Source organism: Elephantulus edwardii, unplaced genomic scaffold (genome assembly GCF_000299155.1).
Source record: "Elephantulus edwardii isolate Elephantulus edwardi_28Jun2011 unplaced genomic scaffold, EleEdw1.0 scaffold00148, whole genome shotgun sequence".
Classification (NCBI taxonomy): domain Eukaryota; kingdom Metazoa; phylum Chordata; class Mammalia; order Macroscelidea; family Macroscelididae; genus Elephantulus; species Elephantulus edwardii.
This window is the reverse complement of record NW_006399898.1, coordinates 7,789,526-7,809,998: the sequence shown is the minus strand read 5'-3', so window position 1 is coordinate 7,809,998 and position 20,473 is coordinate 7,789,526. Positions and strand designations below refer to the sequence as shown.

Sequence of the window (20,473 nt, the reverse complement as noted above, 5' to 3'; positions counted from 1 at the left end):
CATACCGCCTTCCACAGTGGTTGCACCATTTTCCACTCCCACCAACAGTGAATAAGGGTTCCAGTTTCTCCACAACCTCACCAGCATTTGTTGCTTGCTACTCTGTTAAATTTTGCTATTCTGACTGGGGTGAGACAGAGTAGTGTGTATAGTAGTAGACTAACAGTATGACAGAGTAGAGTAATACAATAATTGCTGTTGTTGGCTACCATAGAGTCAGAACTGATGCATAGCTGACCCTTAGGTGGGTTTTCAGAGACAGTTTATTGCACAGGAGGAGATTGCCCACCCTTCTCCCATGGAACAGCTGGTGGTCTTGAACCACATGCCTTCGGGATTGTAGCACAGCTTCTTGCCACTAGGCCACCAAAGCTCTAATATAATAATTTTGTTGTTGTTGTTGATTGCCATTGAGTCGAGAACAACTCATAGCAACCCTATGGACAAAAGGCCTGAAGCCTTTCTATAACTATCGTCATTTATCAAAGTTCATAGAGTTTCCAGAGGCATTTGTTTAGGAAGTGGATGCCACTCCTGCTTCCAGACCTGTCTTAAACTGGGAGCTCTACCAAACACTGTTCACCATGGATAAACATTATGGCATTTGACACAAGGTCCAGCATCACAGCAACTCGCAGGTTACCTCAGTACAGCATATTGACAGAAGAGTGCTGTACCACTAGGAAGAATGTTCCTCCAAAATAATAACAACTGACTTTTAAATACAAAGGCCCACCTCGAGGTCTTGTTAACTCTACACAAGAGGCTTAAATTAAAAATAACCAGTATAGTATTTTGTTGTTGTTATGTGCCATTGAGTCACCTGCAACGTATAACAACCCTATATACAGCAGCTCTGAACCCTTCCATGTCCTGAGCCAGTCTCACTAATTCTGATACACCAACGAACCCTCATTGTCCTTGATACTGTATCAATCCATCTCATCCAGGGTCTTCCTCTCCTGCATTGTCCCTCCACCCGTCTGAGCACGATATATATTATTATATAATGATAGTCAAAGACTAATTGGAACTAACACTTTTGGCACCAGCGGTCAGGAAATCAAAGGTGAATTGCATGAGGTAAATCTGCTGTCAGGGACCTTTCCAGAGTACTGAGAAGCAGTGATGTCAATCTAGAAACTAAGGTGGGACTGATCCAGTCCATAGTCTTTGCAATTACTTGCTCTATATCAGAGAACTGGCTAATGACCAAGGAAGGATAGAAGAAGAATGTATGGAATTTATGCCTTTGTGTTGTACTGCAGAAGAGTCTTGAACATGCATACCATGGACCACCAAGAAAACAAATAGATCTATCTTGAAGAGGGGGAAACCAAGTTTCTTCTTGGACGCTAGGATTTTGAAGTTCCATCTCTCATTTCTTGGACACGTGGCCAGGAGGGACTGATCCTTGGGGAAGGACCTCATGCTTGGAAGGGTGAAGGGACAGCACAGGAGAGGAAGACCCCAGAGGATAGGGATTGATGTAGTAACTAGGGCAACAGGGGTAGTTACGTTGAAGTTAGTGAGACTGGCTCAGTACAGGGCAGGCTTCAGAGCTATTGTACATTGGCTCGTTATGAGTGGCAGGCAACTCCATGGCACATAACAACAACAAGTAGACAACTAATAGTATGACATAGTTTGGAGGCACACGTATGATATGGTTGGGTTATGGAAGGTGGGTTCTCTTGCTTTGGTGAGGTTCACTTATAGACAGTTTGGGTGTTTGATACTTTCCCTTCACAATCGGGTATGAGGTGATTGGCTTTGGGGATTTAGCTAACAATGAACTGTGGGCTAGAATCCGGTTGTTTAGAGTCAACCTAGACCTGGTGAGCGAGCTTGGACTTAAAAGGTGGTTAGCCCACTTGGCGCGTGCCTGCCGCCCTCAGACCTAGTGTTAATTATTTTTGGGATGAACATTCTTCTAGGTGGTACATCACTGCTCTGTCAATTTGCTGTACTGAAGTAACTTGAGATTGCTGTGATTCCGAATGCTGTGCCACTGGTGTGTTAAATGCCAAAATAGTTAGGCATTGTGGACCGTGTTTGGTGGAGCTTCCAGAATTGAGACAGACTTGGAAGCAGGAGTAGCATCCTCTTCCTAAACAACATGCCTCTAGAAACTCTATGAGCGCAGAGAAATAACGATAATTTCAGACCGGGGTTCAGGTATTGTGTTCATAGGGTTGCAATGAGTCATGCTCGACTCAGTTTCACTTTACAACAACAACAGCAAATAGTCTGACAGAGTAGAACTATCTGTAGGATTTTCAAGGCTGTAAATATTTATGAAGTCAGCTGCCACATTGTTCTCCCAAGTTGCATCTGCTGGATTTAAACCACATCCCTTTTGGTTAGCAACCAAATGCCTTAACTACAATGTCACCAGAGTTTCTTACTGGTATCTGAAGAACCTAAGACTTTTGCCTTATATATAGTGTGTTCACGTTTCCCTAAAACTAACTTTACCATGGTTTCCTTTGGAGGTTGGTTTGCTAGGAATTATTTGACACAAGCTTTCTGAAGGTTGGTTTGCCAGCATGGTGAAATGGCACTTATTAATGTAAGGGAACTTGGGGGGCTGACTGTGTGACCCAAAATCTCCACCTATCAGACACTTGAAATCCACCACTGACTTCTCAGGAGAAATTTCTTTCCATGTGATTTACAGCTTTGGAAACTCAATGGAGATCAGCTATGAGTTGTTTCTATCCAATTTGTTGGCAGTGAGAGAGTGGAGTGAGATTTATATTTAAATAGACACATAGACTGAATATGTTGTTGTTGTTGTTGTTAATTGCTGCCAAGTTGTAGGTGACTCATAGCGACCCTCTGAACAAAAGACCTGAATACTTGTATAACTTTCATCTTGTCTCCAAATTCATAGGGTTTCCAGAGGCAAGCTATTTTGAAAGTGGATGCCACTCCTGCTTCCAGGTTTGTTTTAATCAGGGAGCTCCACCAAACACTGTCCACCATGGGTAACCATTATCACATTTGACACATCACTGTCACAATGTTTAGCATGACAGCCACCATGAGTTACCTCTGTACAGCAAATGGACAGACTAGTGTTATGCCCCTTAGAAGAATGTTTGACCAAAAACAATTAAAACCAGACATGAGGGCCGCAAATTAAAATGCCATGTCTTTGCCTTCGTAGCATCACTTTCTGTCCACTAGGCCAACTGAGCTCCCTCTATGTTGTTGTTAATTGCCGTTGAGTCATAGTCAACTCATAGTGACCCTATGAATGAAATACCTAAACACCTGTATAACTTTCATCATGTCTCCAAGTTCATCGGGTCTCCAGAGGCAAGCTATTTTGAAAGGGGATGCCACTCCTGCTTCCATGTTTTTTTCCATCGGGGAGCTCTACCAAACACTGTGCACCATGGGTAACCATTATCGCATTTGACGTATCAGTATAGGACTAATAAAATTCAGTAGTGAGAATGGATCTAAAGCTAGAAATTAGGAATCTTGGAGAGAGGTGACATCTAAAATTATATGAAACTATTCATTCATAGATGTTTGCTGAATGCCTACTTGTCGTCAGGTACCTGTAACCCAAACTCATTGTTGTTAAGTCACAACGGACTGATAGCTTACCCTCCAGCATGTTTTTGGAGGCTGTAAATCAGACAGGAGGCAGTCAGCCATCTTTCTCCCATTTAGGTGCCTGAGTATTAGAAATATAATGCTAAATAAGGGCAACAGACTATTCATTCATTAAAGATTACCTAAATTGTTTCTGGAAATGTAGTAATTAATGAAACAGACAGAGTTCTTGCTCAAATGGACCTTGTATTCTGGTGGGTGATGGTGAAGAGATTAAAAAAAAATAACCACAGATAAGTGAACAAGATAATTTTACATGACAAAGTGGAAGTTGGAACTAACAACGTGGAGGAGGAGTTGGAGAGTAGAGAAGGAAGACTCCAGGAAGTGCAAATCATTAGTGACATTGTGGCAGAAGTAAGCAGGAGTGTTATAGGTAATGGAAGAGGGCCTAGCCCTCCAAAATAATGAACATCATCATAAGTTCTGTGCTCCTTTAAAAAAATCACCTATGTGAGACCAACTGGTTAACAGTCACTTCAGAAGAAAGATGAGAATGCAAGAAACAGGAAACTAGATTAATGGAAATGGAACAACCAAAATGAAGGTCATCAGAATGTTTTGATGAGAATGCAACTAGTGTCACTGAAAAGCTGGTGTCAGAGTTGCTGGGTGGATACCTACTCTGTTGTGTAACTCTTCAACAAAAACACAATCAAATGTTGTCAAAGGAAAACCCGAATGGCTGGCTGGAATCTTAAAGCAGGGCTAACACTGCCCAAGGCCTTTCAATTTAAATGTAAATTAATAAAATTCAAAATTTCACTCTTCAGTACGCTGACTAAAGTTAAAGAACACAGTAGACACTAGTGGGTACTGTACAGAACAACAGAAAGTTGAAACATTTCCATCAATTCAGAAAATAAAGTTGGATAGTGATGGTTATTGTTATTGGCTACCATTGAGTTGCCTTTTACTTACTGCAACCCTTTGTACAACACGACAAAACATTGTGCCCTCCTCACAGTTTTTCCTATATTAAGACCATTGTTCCAGCCACTGTGTTAAATCTATCTATTTAAGAATCATCCTCTTATGGAAACAGCCCAAATGAAGAACCACATTGAGTGGATTTTGGAAATCATGGTATATTCACATGATGGAATACTACACAGGATGAAGGAGCAATGAGATTGAAAATCACTCCCTAACTTAGGAGGAACTGGAAAGCATTATGCTAAGTGAACTAACTCAAGTCACATAAGGACAAATACTGTATAAGACCATTATAGTAGAAATAGAAAGAAATCTAGTAAAACATGTATGAGGATCCAAGGAGGGGACGGGAGGAGTAGAGGAGTGAGGACAGATGGGGGGTAATCATAGGGTTGCACAATTTAATGGGTAGAGGGGAAGATGGGTAAAGGAAATGGGAAAGATCCAGTGTGTGAAAAATAATGTGTATGAACTTTGTAAGTAAACCACTACAATATAAAAATTTTATTACAAAAAAAAAAGGAATCTTTTTTTTTTTTCGCTGACCCTCTACCAAGATTTACTAGGGATAATAGAGCTAGTGTTAGATTGATCTTGCCTGAAAGCAGAGAGTACCAGAAAAAATGTCTATCTCTGTTTCATTGACTATTCAAAGGCGTTTGACTGTGTGGATCACCACAAACTGTGGCTAACTCTGGGAAAAATAAGAATCCTAGAACACTTGATTATGATTTTATGAAACCTATACTTGGACCAGGAGGCAGTCGTCAAAACAGAGCATGGAAACACTGCATGGTTCAAAATCAAGAAGGGTATATGCTAGGGATGTGTCCTATCTCCATATGTTTTCAATCTATATGCAGAACAGATCATGGAGACTGGTCTCCATGAGGAAGAATGTGACATCAGATTTGGAGGAAGACTCACCAACAACCTGTGTTATGCAGATGACACAATCTTGCTTGCTGAAACTGAAGAGGAGTGCTTACTGCAGAAGGTCAAGAACTGCAGCCTTAAATGTGTATTGAAGCTCAGCATCAAAAGATTCTCAGCACTGGGCCGATTGACCGCATTGTGATAGGAGATTGAGACTGTTAACATTGTTAGTTTGCTTGGCTCCAAAATCAGCATTCTTGGAACCAGCAGCCAAGAAATAAAAAAGACGAATTGTACTGGGGAATCTGCTGTCAGGGACATCTCCAGAGTACTGAAGAGCAGCAGTGTCAGCCTGGAGACTAAGGTGCACCTGATCCAGGCCATAATCTTTGCAGTTGCTTGCTATGCATCAGAAAACTGGGCAGTGACTAGGGATGATAGGAGAATTGATAGGTTTGAGCTGTGGTGCTGGAGAAGAGCATTGAGTAGACCATGGACTGCTAGGAAAACAAATAGTTTCAACCTAGAGAGGGTGAAATCAGTCTGCTCCTTAAGCTTTATCTGACATACTTTGGGCAAGTTGCAAGGAGTGACCTGTCCTTGGAGAGGGTCAACATGCTTGGGAGGGTGGAGGGATAGCACAAGAGAGGAAGACCTTCGATAAGATGAGATGGACTGACTCAGTGACTGGGGAAATAAGGGTAGGTGTGTCAGAGACAATAAGGTTGGCACAGGATAGAGCAGGGTTCAGAGCTGTTGTACAAAGGGTTGCTATGAGTCACAAGTGAGAAAGAGGAAAAACCCTCAGTGGCATGAACTTGCACAGTGGCTGCATCGTGGACTAGAGCATGACAGAGATTGAGGATAGAGCAAGGTTTCTAACTGTTGAGTCACAGTTGACTCTGTAGCACCTAAAACAAATAACGTACGTACGTGTGTGTGTGTGTGTGTGTGTGTGTGTGTGTGTGTGTGTGTGTGTTTAAAACCATCTCCAACCATTAATTTAGCAGTTTCTAAAGTGCTAACTTGGGAAACATAACACAGATACTGGCCTACTGGGGTATATTTTCAGAATGGGACACCATGTGCTGCGAGTCATTAAAGTCTGAGATCAACCTGCATATATATTGAAGTACATAGGTTTCCACATTAGACTGTTAAGTGTGAGGGTTCCACACTTAGTGTATTCACTGTCAACTGAGTAATAGAAGTTGAGGGGTCAGAACATGCTTTCTAGAATTGTTTTCTTCTGTGTTAACAAGTACTTCTCTCAATGGATCAAATATATTTAGTGAATCCTAACCTGAAAACCAGAAACCACTCCCTTGATCCTAATACACACCTCTCAACCCCCAGCTGCTGTCCTGTTTAATTTTTTTTAAATCATTAGTTCTTTAACCACAAATAGCTTCTTTGCTGAAGTAAGTTTCCAGCAGACTTGCCACTTGTGCATCAAAATCCAGGATCTCTTGCTTCTCACAAGTGCTTTATCTGTTTTTATTTTCAATAGTTTTCAAGTGTTGGACGCAGTAATACAGTTTTGTTTTTAGTTATCCATTGATTTTCTCCTGGTGCCAGATCAGGTACTGCTTTGGAATACGAAGCTTAAACGGATTGGCTTTTAGCTTGGATGCCTTTGGGGGCTTATATTTGTGTGACAAATAGAGTAATACTTGCTAATAATTCGTCTAGCAGGAGGTTGACAGTGATAGGCGTACAGGTGGGCATGTTGAATTTTAGGCAACTGTTGACTATAGAAGAAGTAGTATGTCCAGAAAAGAAGACTTAAGTCTTAATTAGTCTAAAATCTAGTCCTGTTTTTCAAACTATGGAAAGAAACTTGCTACTTTCTAGATAGAAATTTGAGATTTGCCTCAGAGGTGGTAGCTGATTTGAGGGAGTCTATTGATTTGTTTATTCAATGCGATCTCACCTGTTTATTGAGTGTGTTTTAAGTGCTGGAGAACAAGTCAAGTAGTATTCTGGTTCTCAGGAAACTGGCATAGCTGGATGTAGGGGAGATGGAGAAGGGTGTAGGGGAGATAGAGAGGAAAACAATAAACTAATCTAGGTAGAAGATCATTACAGAGTAAGTGCTATGCATATAAGGCAGGGTGATGTGATGTGGTGTGACTGGGGGAGGGATTGTCTTATTTAGAATAGTATTTCGGAAGGATCTCTTGGAGGAGATGGCATTCTACTTGAGGACTGATGGGTGAGACACAGAATTCCAGGAAGAGGCTTTGAAAACCACGGGCTAGGTTTGAATCCTGGCAAGTCTCTCACTGAGCAGGTGGAGATCCAGAACCAGCCAAGGGAGTTGAAAGAGCAGGGACTATCAACTTGGCTCAGTACTACAGACTGCATATTAAAAAAAAAAAAATAGAGACCCAATACTGTTCTTTGCTGCTAAGAACCCAAAAAGGCTGGCAACCATGGCACAGCATACAGGAGAATGAAGGAAGTCAATGGCTTGAGCTTTTACTAGAGAGCATTGGGTTCAGAAATCAGGCTGCACATAGTCGAGAAGCAGAGGGTGAGAGAGCAGACTCTGAGAAAACCTTTTCGCTCCCTTTGTGAATGTATCATGAAGACTCCTCACCCATGTACACAGGCATCTCAGGGAAGCTTTCCCGGCTGTGCTCTGCAATTGACTGGCTTCCTCTTGCTTCTTCTCTGTTACCAACCTGTCACTCTGGACTCCTTTGCTTTCAAGTTGCTTCCTTAGGTTTACAGCTCTGCATTCCTATTCTGCCATATCTCCACACTGCATGTCAACCCTTCCCCGCTTCACCTGTAGGAACAGATGCCAAGCCTCCAGTCCAGGAGTCCAGGCTCTAGAAAGGGCATTAGGAAATTTAGAGGCTGCATAGAATATAATTGAGACATTGCACAGCAAGTGAAAGTGGGGGAAAAGACATCACATTTTAAAAGGTTACGAATATCTCAGATATCAGAGACCTGTGAATATTTGAAACCCAAAGAGCAGCAAGTCAGTAGAGAGGCAGAGACCGTTGATGGAGAGGCATAGAGAGTAGTTAGAGAGGAAGTGATGAACTAGGGCATTGGAGGTAGAGAAGAGTTAACCTTAACTAACATGAGGTGAAACACTACTTCCTTAAAATAGGAGAACAGGAAGGACAATGAGGTCAGAAGAGTGATGACTGGGAGAAGCTTCTGGTGAGTAAAAGCCAGGTGAACTTCTTAAAGTCAAATTCAAAGGAACACCGGTGGCCTAGTGGCAAGAAGCTGTGCTGCTATCCCAAAGGCATGTGGTTCAAATCCAGTAGATGCTCTACTGGAGGAGGGGCAATCTCCTCCTATGCCAGTCAGATGTGATTCACAGCACACAACAAATTAAAAAAAAAAAAGTCAAGTCCAGTTACTGATGGAGCTTTTGGAATCACTGCTCTAGAAGGTCACCTCTATTGTTACTAGAACAGATAACGCAAGTGGATGGCATTAACAGATAGAAATTTATTCTCTGCAAGAATATTGTCGTGATGTACGACGGACCAAGATCCATAGTTGACCTTCCAGTGGCATTCTAAGGCAAGGAATCACATGGGAGGAAATTGCCCAGCTTTCTCCCAGGGAGCAACAGGTGGGTTCAAACCATGTGCCTTTCGGTTGACAACGCAACTTCTTACCTCTAGGCCACCAGAGCTCATGTGGCAGTGGGGAAAAACTGTTCTCACAATTTAGGAAGCTAGAAATCCAAATTCAGGGTTCCAGCTCTAGGAGGGAGACCAGATTTCTCTGTCAGTTGTGGAGGAAAGTCCTTATTTCTTTTAGCATCTGTTAGCCAGCGTTCCTTGGAGATCTCTATGTGTCTTGGCCTCCTCAGGTATCAAGGAGGTTCTTCTTGCAGGGGCCCAGGTCTCAAAATACCCATGTTGGCAAATTCTTTCTTAGTGTACTGAAGTCTCCCTTTATATCTAGAAAGATAAAAGATATTACAGACCACAGCCTAAGGAAACTCCACTTACACTATATATCAGATTAGGACTGTGATGAGATTAAGGTATATTGTATTCTCCCTAGTTATTTTACAACAATTTGGTTTATAGATCATGGAGGATCTATATGGCATGGCTTCTACATTGTATCGTAAAATACATGCATTTTTGAGGGAAACAGTTCAATCCATGACATTGGGGAGTAATCAAATGATGAAGTAAAAATTGCCTAGCACTAGCCAGATGCTGTTGTTGACAGCCTTTGAGTTGAGCAGACTCATAGCAACCCGATGATCAAAAGGCCTGAAGCACCTCTACTCTGTCGACTTTTATCAAAGTTCATAGAGTTTCTGGAGACATGTTATTTAGGAAGTGGGTGCTGCTCCTGCTTCCAAACCTGTCATAAAATGTTATTGTTTTTATGTGCCATAGAGTCAGTCGCCTGAGATATATAACGACTCTATGTACAGCAGACAAAAGTGGCATCTATTTTCCTTAGACAATGTCTGTTTTCTCCAGAATTGCACTGCTAGTACTCCAATAGCTAATGTTCACATCAGCTAGTTTTAATAGCAAATTTGAGGTTTAGCCACTAATTATATTTCAAGAAAATATTACTCTCATGTTGTTGTTGTTGTTGTTGTTGTTATGTGCCGTTGAGTCGCCTGCGACTCATAGCGACCCTATGTACAACAGCCCTAAACTCCGCTCTGTCCTGTGCCAATCGCACTGTCTCTTGACACTCCCATCCCAATTATCCCAGTCACTGAATCAATCCACCTCATAGAGGGCCTTCCTCTCCTGCGCTGTCCCTCCACCCTCCCAAGCATGATGTCCCTCTCTAAGGACCAGTCTCTCCTCACAACATGTCCAAAGTATGTTAGACGGAGCCTCAGAATCCTTGCCTCCAAGGAGCCACCCAGTTTAACCCTTTCCGGGACAAATCTATTTGTTTTCCTAGCAGTCCATGGTATTCTCAATACTCTTCTCCAGCACCACAACTCAAAGGCATCCATTCTCCTTCTATCCTCCTTGGTCATTGTCCAACTTTCTGATGCGTAACAGGTGATTGCGAAGACCATGGCCTGTATCAGATGCACCTTAGTCTCCAGAGAGACACCATTGCTCTTCAGCACTTTGGAGAGGTCCCTAACAGCAGACTTTCCCATGGCAATGCGCCTTTTAATTTCCTGGCTGCTGGTGCCAAGACTGTTGACTATGGAGCCAAGCAAACTAAAGCTGTGAACAATCTCAATCTCTTCACCATCCATTTTGATGCTGCCAATTGGTCCAGTGGTGAGAATCTTTGTCTTCTTGACATTGAGTCTCAATCCATATTGTAGGCTGCAGTCCTTGACACTCTGCAGCAGGCACTTCAGGTCCTCTTCAGTTTCAGCAAGCAGGATTGTGTCATCCACATAACGGAGATTGTTGATAAATCGTCCACCAATCTTGACCCCACATTTCTCCCCATAGAGCCCAGCCTCCCGGATAATCTGTTCTGCATATAGGTTGAAAAGGTATGGAGATAGGATGCATCCCTGGCGTACGCCCTTCCCAATTTTGAACCATGCAGTGTTCCCTTGCTCTGTTCTGACGACTGCCTCCTGGTCCAAGTATAAGTTCCGCATTAGAACGATCAAGTGTTCTGGGATTCCCATTCTTCTCAGAGTCAGCCACAGTTTGTTATGATCTACACAGTCAAATGCCTTTGCATAGTCCATGAAACAGATAGACATTCCTCTGGTATTCCCTGCTTTCATCCAAGATCCATCTAACATCAGCTACAATATCTCTAGTACTACTCTCATAGCTGTACTTAATAATAATTTTTTTTAAATTGATTGATTGGTTCTCATCTTACTTACACCTGTCAGAAGCATGTACTTTGTAAGTGCGGCCCGTGAAATCCAGTATAAGACGTTTTAATCAGCAACTTTTGGTGAAATTTATTAAACTTGCCTGGTTACATTTAGATTATGGATTATTCTGAAAAATTGAAGCGCATGAACTTTCCACTAAGAAACTTTTTTTCTTCACATGAGATTGAAGATGGTGCCTTCGCAGCCTGCCCTCTTCAGGAGCGCACGATTCTGACGAGGAAGGAGGGAGAATCTGCAAAGAGCATCAATGAGATGCTTCTGAGTAGACTCTCACGGTACCGGGCATCCCCCTCCGCTACACTGGCCGCCCTAACGGGCTCCACCATCTCCAACACGCTAAAAGAGGATCAGGCAGGTAAGCTGGCCTCTGCACCCCGCTGAGTGACCTGGTGTGACTGCACCGGGCAGCTCTTTGCTGAGCACCTGTGAAATGTCCTGGAAAGCACTCAGGAGCTCATCCTACTTATCCCAACCCTGGTCCCTCTATTTGTTCCAGCCTAATACATGTTGTGGCCTGTGGAGATGAGTTAGCAGGAGTCGGTAGTAAGTGAAAGCAACTCTGTCTTTACTGTGAATGTCTGATCATCACCATGATTGGTGTAAATTAACTGACCTCATGTTTAACATATGCTTCTTGAGAGTAAAACTCCTGCCTTTGGCGTAGTCTTGATTGAGCAACACATCTTCTATGACAAGTGTTCCTTTATTAAAAAATGTATCACTTGAGGGAGCTCTGGTGGCCTACTGGCAAGAAGCTGCACTGCAATTCCAAAGGCACGCAGTTCGAATCCACCAGATGCTCTGCTGAAGAAGGAGGGACAATCTCCTCCTGTACCAGTCAGATCTGATTTGATGGTATACACACAAAAAATAATAAATTTTTTTTAAAAAAATCAATATGATTAGAAAAAATATCTCTCACTTGGTGTTTGTTTGTCATCGAACATATTTGACTAGAAAACATTTACAGAGTTTGAAAGTGAACCCAGTGTAAAATATACATGCAGGAAAATCACCCCTACCTTCTGGGCATATTCTGTATTTGACCTTTACTCCCTATCCACATCTAACCTACTGCCTTCGAGACATAATGTTTCAAAGGCAATTATCTTTACAGAGGCAAACTGTTTATCTGTCTCCCACAGTGCAAATGATGAGTTTGAACCACTGACCTTGCACTTAGCTTCTGAGTGCTTACCCTGTTATGCCACTGGGGCTCCTTCCACTCCTACAGGCAAACATATTTACTACTTTTTGTTTATCCTTGGGTTTCTTTCTCCAAATACAGCTAAAGACCAATATAAGTACCTTATTTTCCATCTTTTCTTAGTAAGAAGTATCATATACTATGCATTGTTCTACAATTTTAAAGCAAGTGTTCTTCAATGGCATAACCAGTTAAGGCATTCATAAATATATGTTTCCCCAAAGTTTTAAATAGTATATAAAATTTCAGTCATCTGTGGACCCCCCCAATAGGTTACATCCATTATTCTAGAATTGTTGACAGATTATGCACCAGCCACTTGAGTTTATTTACAAACCATGAAACTTCCGTAATAGACCAGACTAGGAAAGGATGTCATCATGTAAGAGAAATAATGTATTTGGGTTAACATGCATTTAATGAACTTAATGCAGTTTTCTACTTCACAGTCTGAAATGCTTAGAAGAAAACAGGTCTGTGGTTACTTTGTTAGGAAACTATCAAACCAAATATCTTTTAATCCACATTAGAGTTTAAGGATAGCACTTTATTTCTATGGCCTCTATGTATCAAATGTGAGACTGCTGTTCACAGATGTAATTATGTAGGTAAAGAGAAATACTTTTAAAGGATGTTTACTTACCTAAATGGCATCTCATAACAAACTAAAAGCTTAGTCTGGAATTGTCCCATGGGAGAAAATTCAGCCATTCTCTGAATAGTAGAAACACTAAATGAATTAATATTGGATAAGAAAATAAGGACAGTATCAAAAAGATACTTCGAAAGGCAAAGGTATATTTAGAATTCTGTGGAGACTGCTGCTTTCGAGACTTGTGGTCCCATTGTACTCTCTTAAATAGTCTCTTTATGTTCATTTAACATGTTGCTGTGGTGGTGGTGGTGATGGTGGTGGTATGTGCCATCGAGTCACCACCTGTGAACTCATAGTAGCGACCCTATGTACACAACAGCCCTAAACCCTGCTCTCTCCTGTGCCAATATCACTGCCTCTGACACACTTACCCCCATTACCCCAAATCAATCCATCTCATAGAGGGTCTTCCTCTCCTGCATTCTCCTCTACCCTCCCAAAAATGACATCCTCCAAGGACTAACATGTCTAAAGTATGTCAGACAAAGCTTCAGAATCCTTGCCTCCAAGGAGCAGCCCAGTTTAACCCTCCCCAGGACAAACCTGTTTGTTCTCTTAGTAGTCCATGATATATTAATACTCTTCTCCAGCACCACAGCTCAAAGACATCAATTCTTCTATCATCCCTAGTCATTGCCCAGCTTTCTGATGCATAGCAAGTGATTGCAAAGACCATGGCTTGGATCAGGCACACCTTAGTCTCCAGACTAATATCGTTGCCCTTCAGTCCTTTGGAGAGGTCTCTAACAGCAGACTTTGCCATTGCAATACATTTTTTAATTTCCTGGGTGCTGCTGCCAAGAGTATTGATTGTGGATCCAGGCAAACTAAAGCTGTGAAAAATCTCAGTGTCTTCATTTATCATGATGCTGCCAATCGGCCCAGTGCTATGCTATTGTATTGGTAAATATTTTACCAATTTCAGTATAAATGAAGTTGTAAAAATTCATTTAACCTTCAGGAACACTAAAATTCAAAATTCTAAAATCAGTGATAAGCTTAATTTTTACTATCATGTTAATGAGCTCTATATGTGTGTTTCTTAAAATCATCTTGATGACCAACTTAAAAAATTAATAATTTTTCAGACATTGTTCTTTTTGCTATTTTACTGAGTTTTTTCTCTATAGAAGTGGACTCATGTTTTGAATTTATGTGAAGACTTTTCTGGTCAGGGTCCAGGAATTTTTTTTGAAAGGGAGCTTTTCAGAAACCAATCATTCAAAACAAATATCTGACCAATTAGATGTCTCCTTTCTTGATTATCTGATCCCAGACAAACCCTCTATTTTAGGATTATTTTAAATCTATCTGGACTTAGAATGTAGAGCTTCTTAAGTAAACTCCTCTGATTGACTTCTTGTTGTTGTTGTTGTTGTTGTTAAGTGACATCAAGCCATAGACAATTCATAGCGACCCTATGAACGAAAAACCTGAATACTTGTATAATTTTCATCGTGTCTCCAAGTTCATAGGGTTTCTGGAGGCTAGCTATTATGGAAGTGGATGCCACTTCTGCTTCTAAGCTTGTTTTAATTGGGGAGCTCCACCAAACACTGTCCACCATGCATAACCATTAGCGTCATCAATTCTTACTAAACAAGTGTATAGACAACCTGTAGTGTACTGTATTTCAGGTCTCCCAGTGCTGCTGTTGTTTTTGTGGTACTGTCGAGTTAGAAACGACCCACAGCTGAACCTTCAGTGGGTTTTCAGAGGCAGTAAATCTCAAGATTGTCCATCTTTCTCCTGTGGAGCAACTGGTGAATCTGAACCTTTTCCCTTGGGGATTGTAACACAGGTTCTTACCACTAGGCCACCAGAGCTCCCTGGATCTGCAGAAAGAGACATGAAAGTACATTTGATGCCTCTTGATTAGAAGCAGTAATTATTTCCTTAAAGATAATTTGTCACTGACCATGAAAGAACCATGTCTTTTCTATGTCTGATACTGTGAAAGTTTTCACCAGTTAGAAGTTGAACTTACTGACAGATTTCATGTTTAAAGACTTTTGTAATGAATGTATCAACAATTTTGTAATCAATGTATCAGTGAATGTACCTGTTAACAGTTTGTTCTGCATAAAATGAAAAAATCCATAATGAAACCTTTGGCCTCCAAAGATTCTTCTTTTATTTGGGGAGTTAATCCCTGAGAAGTTATTCTTCTGCAAGACTCTTTAGATGCATAAGGACACATTGCAGATTCAGTCACCTTCTTGAAATGTTTCTACCACGTAATGGGGAGATGGGGGTTAGACTAGGAAGCCAGAAAGTCATTCTTTTAACTTTTTACTTCTTGTTATGTTTCCTAGACTGGGCAGACCCTTGTTTAAAGTTTGCTTGCTGCCCTTTCCCCCCTTATCCCCTATTCTGTTTTGGTAAATAATTCAGTTGGTATATCAGATAGTTTGACTCAATATTTCATTCTTATCCCCAGCAAACACTAGCTGTGGGTTACCTCTAAAGATGCTGCGGAAGACGCCCATCTACACCTGTGGCACATACTTGGTGATGTTGGTCCCGCCTCCTGGGGGCTCAGGCAGCTCTGCCACCCGCTCTCTTTTTGGTGGAACGAGTGGTTTATCATCTTTAAAAAGTAAGTGAATTGCTCTGTAAACTTGAACACAAATTGTAAAAGGTGAGTATATTTTATACATGGGAATCCCCCCACACCCATGTGCCTCAAACTCTGTAATAGAAGATTTTCTATTTATTCCTGATAACAACCAGGGATAGTAGTTCTAAATATAATCATAGGCTAGGGAAAAGTAGAACTACATTTATTAGTAGGTAATATGATTTTGTGCATTTGAAACCATCATCCGATAAAAACGACTAGAAATAAAAATGAGCTCAGTAAAATTTTATGAAGTGAAATAGTCCCCTGCCACATGACTTAGATCACAGCAAGGACTGCACCCTCTGCAATAGAATTTCATAAAATGTGCAGTACTTCTATTTTTGGATGTATGTACAAATGCCAAACAATAGCAACAAAAAAGGTAAAATGTACTGCCTTTATATACTAAGGGAAGTATACGAAAATTCACTAGTATCTGTCTGTAAACATAAATGGATTTTTGTGTGAGATGACTCCACTTTAGGATTTAACCCTTGTAACTTTCTTTTAAGTCCTTTTTTATGGCAGTGTTGATACATGATCGACTTACATAAAGTTCATTTCTTTCAAGTGTATAATTTAGTGATTTGTAGGATATCTACATACTAGTACAGCTATGTCTTCCCTTGAATTTTAGAACACATTCTTCACCTCAGTAAGAAACTCTGCCCCAAGAAGCAGGCACTCCTCATCTCCCCCCTCCTCCTCAGCCCCTGCAACCACCAGCTACCTTTTGATAAATTGTTCTTATTCTGGACTCTTCATAGAAATAGAATCATAAAATATTTGACGTTTTGTGACTGACTTCTTTCCCTCTAATGTTTTTGTAATTTATCTGTGTTGTATCATATATCAATACAGGCATCCTTCCTTTTATTGGGCTTTACAGATACTGTGTTTTCTACAGATTGAAGGTTGAGACAACTCAGAGTCAAGCAAGTCTGTTGGTGCCATTTTTCCAACAGCATATGCTCTTTTGAAGCCTTTGTGTCTTATTTTGTCATTCTCGTAGTATTTTAAAACTTTCCATACTGATGATGATTTTGTTGTTGTTATGTGCCATCAAGTCACCTGTGACTCATACTGCACACTAAATACATTTGAGTGTCAATAAAATTTGTAAATGTACTAGAAAACAAAAAAGACATATGACTCAGTTTATTGCCGTATTCACTTTATTATGTTGTCTGGAACTGAACCCACAATATCTTCAAAATATGCTTATACTTCATTTTTATGACAGTCATATTCTATTGTATATTTTTCCCCACATTTGTTTATCCATTCATCATTCAGCTGATGAATTCTTTCTACTTTGGATTATGGTAAATAATGCTTTGATGAGGTACTTGGTACGACATATGTGAATGGATGTTTTCATTTATTGTGGGAGTGAAATTGTGGTGACTGTGTTAACTATTTGAGAATCTTCTCATTGTTACCACCAATAAATAACCGGAAAAGTTATGATTTTTTTTTTCTAAGCAAAAAAGAACCTAGAATTTGCACTTTGACGTGACCACCCTCTTAAGCCTCATTGAACAACTGACCCTATGTTTGTTTCCCCAGTCCTAGCCTCTAGCTTGGTGTATAATATTTCGGACGGTCAGTTCACAAGCCGAGCTGATCTCATTGATGCTGCGGGAAGCTCACTTGGACGTGGTGCTCTTGTACCAGGATTGGGTAAGAAGTTCTTGGGAAAAATTCCACACTTTAAACAAGTTCTCTAGAAAAATTTTGCCCATTTCCCTTGGTGTTCTAGCTACACTGAAAAAAAAAAGAGATTTCTCTTTTCAATACTGCTCAGTTTCTGAGGCTAAATATAAAAAAATTATCCGTACATGAATTGGTTAAACTGCCTTCAATTATAATTGAATATATAAATTCTACTCAAGTGCCTTCCATAAAATGTTTCTTTTTTCACAAGGAATTAGAGACTTCTTATTGTTAGCCAGTAAGTGTCACGTGATATATAATAGATTCCGCCCCCCCCCACACACACACCTCCTCTACCTGCTAGGACACTCATATCTATGCTTTGGGCTGTTACTAAAGCTTTACCTGTGTAATAATGATAACTGGTCCTATTGTACCTGGGTTTTTAAGGTAAGCTACATAAACCCTTTAGAGAAAAAAGTCAGATATAAGCCAGTTAGTAGAAACTAGCAATTCATGGGCATTATTCAGTTTTCAGTTCTTACGTAGGAAAAAGAAAAACTATATTAGAAGTTAAATCTTGGCTTCTTGTTACTGAGACCCAACCTAGAGTTTTGCCAGGTGAATGTCTAGAAGTAGGAACTTTGATTGGCAGCAGCAGGGCAGATTCTTGTCCTTTCCTCCTTCAGCAGTGCTTGTGAAAAAATGTGCATCCAGGCAGATGAAGGCATGACCGCTGAGCGAAATGCACTCCTTTTGCAGGTGCCTGTTATGATACAGTGAACAACATGCTGTGGACATGCTCGAATGACTATATTGATCAGTGGTGTAACCCTGGGAATCAAGCCTTCCATTACGTTTGCCAGCGACTTGGCGTCAGCCACATCATCCATGAGCCCAAAGGTGGGCTCAACTCGGTGTTGAAGGGAGAAATGACTCCACCCCTTCCCCTCCTGATACGGAAGGAGTACAGCAACTTTCCTAAGTGGAAACACGACCGAGTAATACACTGTGTCAACAGCCTTCCCTTTTTGAGTTTACAAAGATAAAATCTGTACCCCAAAATACTGGCTTCTGATTAAGTAAATAGAGCCTTTGAGATGGTTCATAGCCTTTTTCAAAAAAGAAAATTGAAATGTTCCAGCTAAAATTGCCAGAACTGTGTTTCAAAAATGAATTCTTAAAAAAAAAAAAAAACAAAAATGAATTCTTCATTAGAATATTATTTGGATTAAATACTATTATTTAAATTATGTAGTTACCTTTGAAAGGCCTCTATATTTTAAATTTTATTATGAAGAGTCTTCATATTAGACTAATAGTCACAAAAAATTCATGGCTTTAAAATATTATGTAAGTCAAAGAAGAAACCTCAAAATTAATTAGAAGATATTTTAATGTGACTGTAAAGAAAAACATGAATACCAAAATTTATAGGATACCATAAAGCAAGCCTAAAAGTAGTATAAATTCCTAAGACAGCTTTAAGGTAATCGATGTAAAGCATTTGGCCTACTGTGTAGCATGCACAGACTTACAGCTGCTGTAGTCTGGAAAAAGTTCTAATTCCCGAGTGATTGCCCCCAACATGCTGTGGCTGGGAGAAAGGCATCTGCAGTGGTAGCTGAGAGAGGTGAGCCAGATACTACTGCAAGTGCTCCTTTCATCAGCCATGTGTGTCACCAGACGTCTTTCCTTACTGAGGTTTTTTTTTTCATCCTCTAGAAGAGGCTATAACCACAAATGAGGTTATAAACCAGTTACTGCACCATGTTGGTGCGATGTGCATACACCAACTCAATCTTCTTGCTACCAACCCCAATCTTCCAATCACAAGTGTCTTGGGCAAGCAACACCCGATTGAAGCACACCATCTTAGCAGTATTTGTGACATCATGGAAAAGGCCATGGTTCATGGAGATACCTGTATTATACGCTGCATTCTTGTGGTATTCCAGGTAAGTATAGGCTTTTGAGAATAGTAAGATATTGGAGAAAAAGAAATATAAACATTAACTTTATCTGGCTAGTTTCTACCAGAAGGAAAATTTGATAACATTCCTGCTGGGTATCTTACCACATTCTAATTTGGTGATTAGAATTATTGCTGTGAAGTATTTAGGCCATTAGAGTTAATCCTGTATTGCTATTTGTAGCTCTTTGCAGTAATAGATATAACCTATTTCCTATAATTGTACATTAAATTCATGTAGATGAGATTATGATTATTTATTATCATATTTATAAGAATACCTGTTTTCCTTCCTAATGGTCCTCTAGTAGAATTGGCTTTAAAAAAAAATTTTATACTAGTTTATTTACAAAATTCAAATACATTGTTTTCAAGAACAAAATCTTTCCATTTTCCTCAAACCCCCACCATCAAATTGTACACCACAATTGTTCCCCCCCTCCCCCTGCACATCCTCATCCCTCTGCTTCCAGCCTCTCCTACCTCTCTTGCATTCTTATACTCATTCTACAATAATGATTTTATACAATATTAATCCTTGTGGGACTGAGTTAGATCACTTAGCATAATGCTCTCCAGTCCGTCCCAAGTTAGGTAATAATTTAAAAAATCATTGCTCCTGCAAGCTGCATAGTATTCCATTGTGTGGATGTACCATAATTTATCAATCCATTAGTTTGTGGTTGGACCTCTGGGCTGTTTCCATGTTCCTGTGATGGTGAATAATGCTTCTATGAATACTGGTGTACAAATCTCAGTTTGTGCCTCATTTCTCATTTTCTCACATTTTATTTCAAGTAGTGGAATAGCTGGATTATGTGGAATTTCTATGTTCACCTCTTTGAGGAAGTGCCAAACTGTCTTCCAGAATGGTTGTACCATTTTACACCAACAATGTATAAGAGTTCCTTTCTTGCCACATCCTCTCCAACATTTATTATTTGCTGTCCTGTTAAACTTTGCCACTGTTACTGGAGTGAGATGATACCTCATTGTGGTTTTGATTTGCATCTCTCTTATTGTGATTTGGAGCATTTCTTCATGTGTCTGTCTGCCATTCGACTATATTCCCCTGT

General features: G+C 40.3%; 1 protein-coding gene across 1 annotated transcript in view; it reads left to right on the top strand.

Annotated features, from left to right (window-relative positions):
* Positions 1-20,473, top strand: part of HECTD4 (HECT domain containing E3 ubiquitin protein ligase 4) — a 133,077-nt gene that overhangs the window by 15,850 nt on the left and 96,754 nt on the right. The window contains exons 7-11 of the mRNA XM_006894679.1: positions 11,447-11,639; positions 15,587-15,745; positions 17,339-17,452; positions 18,188-18,328; positions 19,151-19,383. Of these exons, the coding sequence (XP_006894741.1) occupies positions 11,447-11,639; positions 15,587-15,745; positions 17,339-17,452; positions 18,188-18,328; positions 19,151-19,383 (840 nt within the window). The remainder of the gene's footprint in view (positions 1-11,446; positions 11,640-15,586; positions 15,746-17,338; positions 17,453-18,187; positions 18,329-19,150; positions 19,384-20,473) is intronic.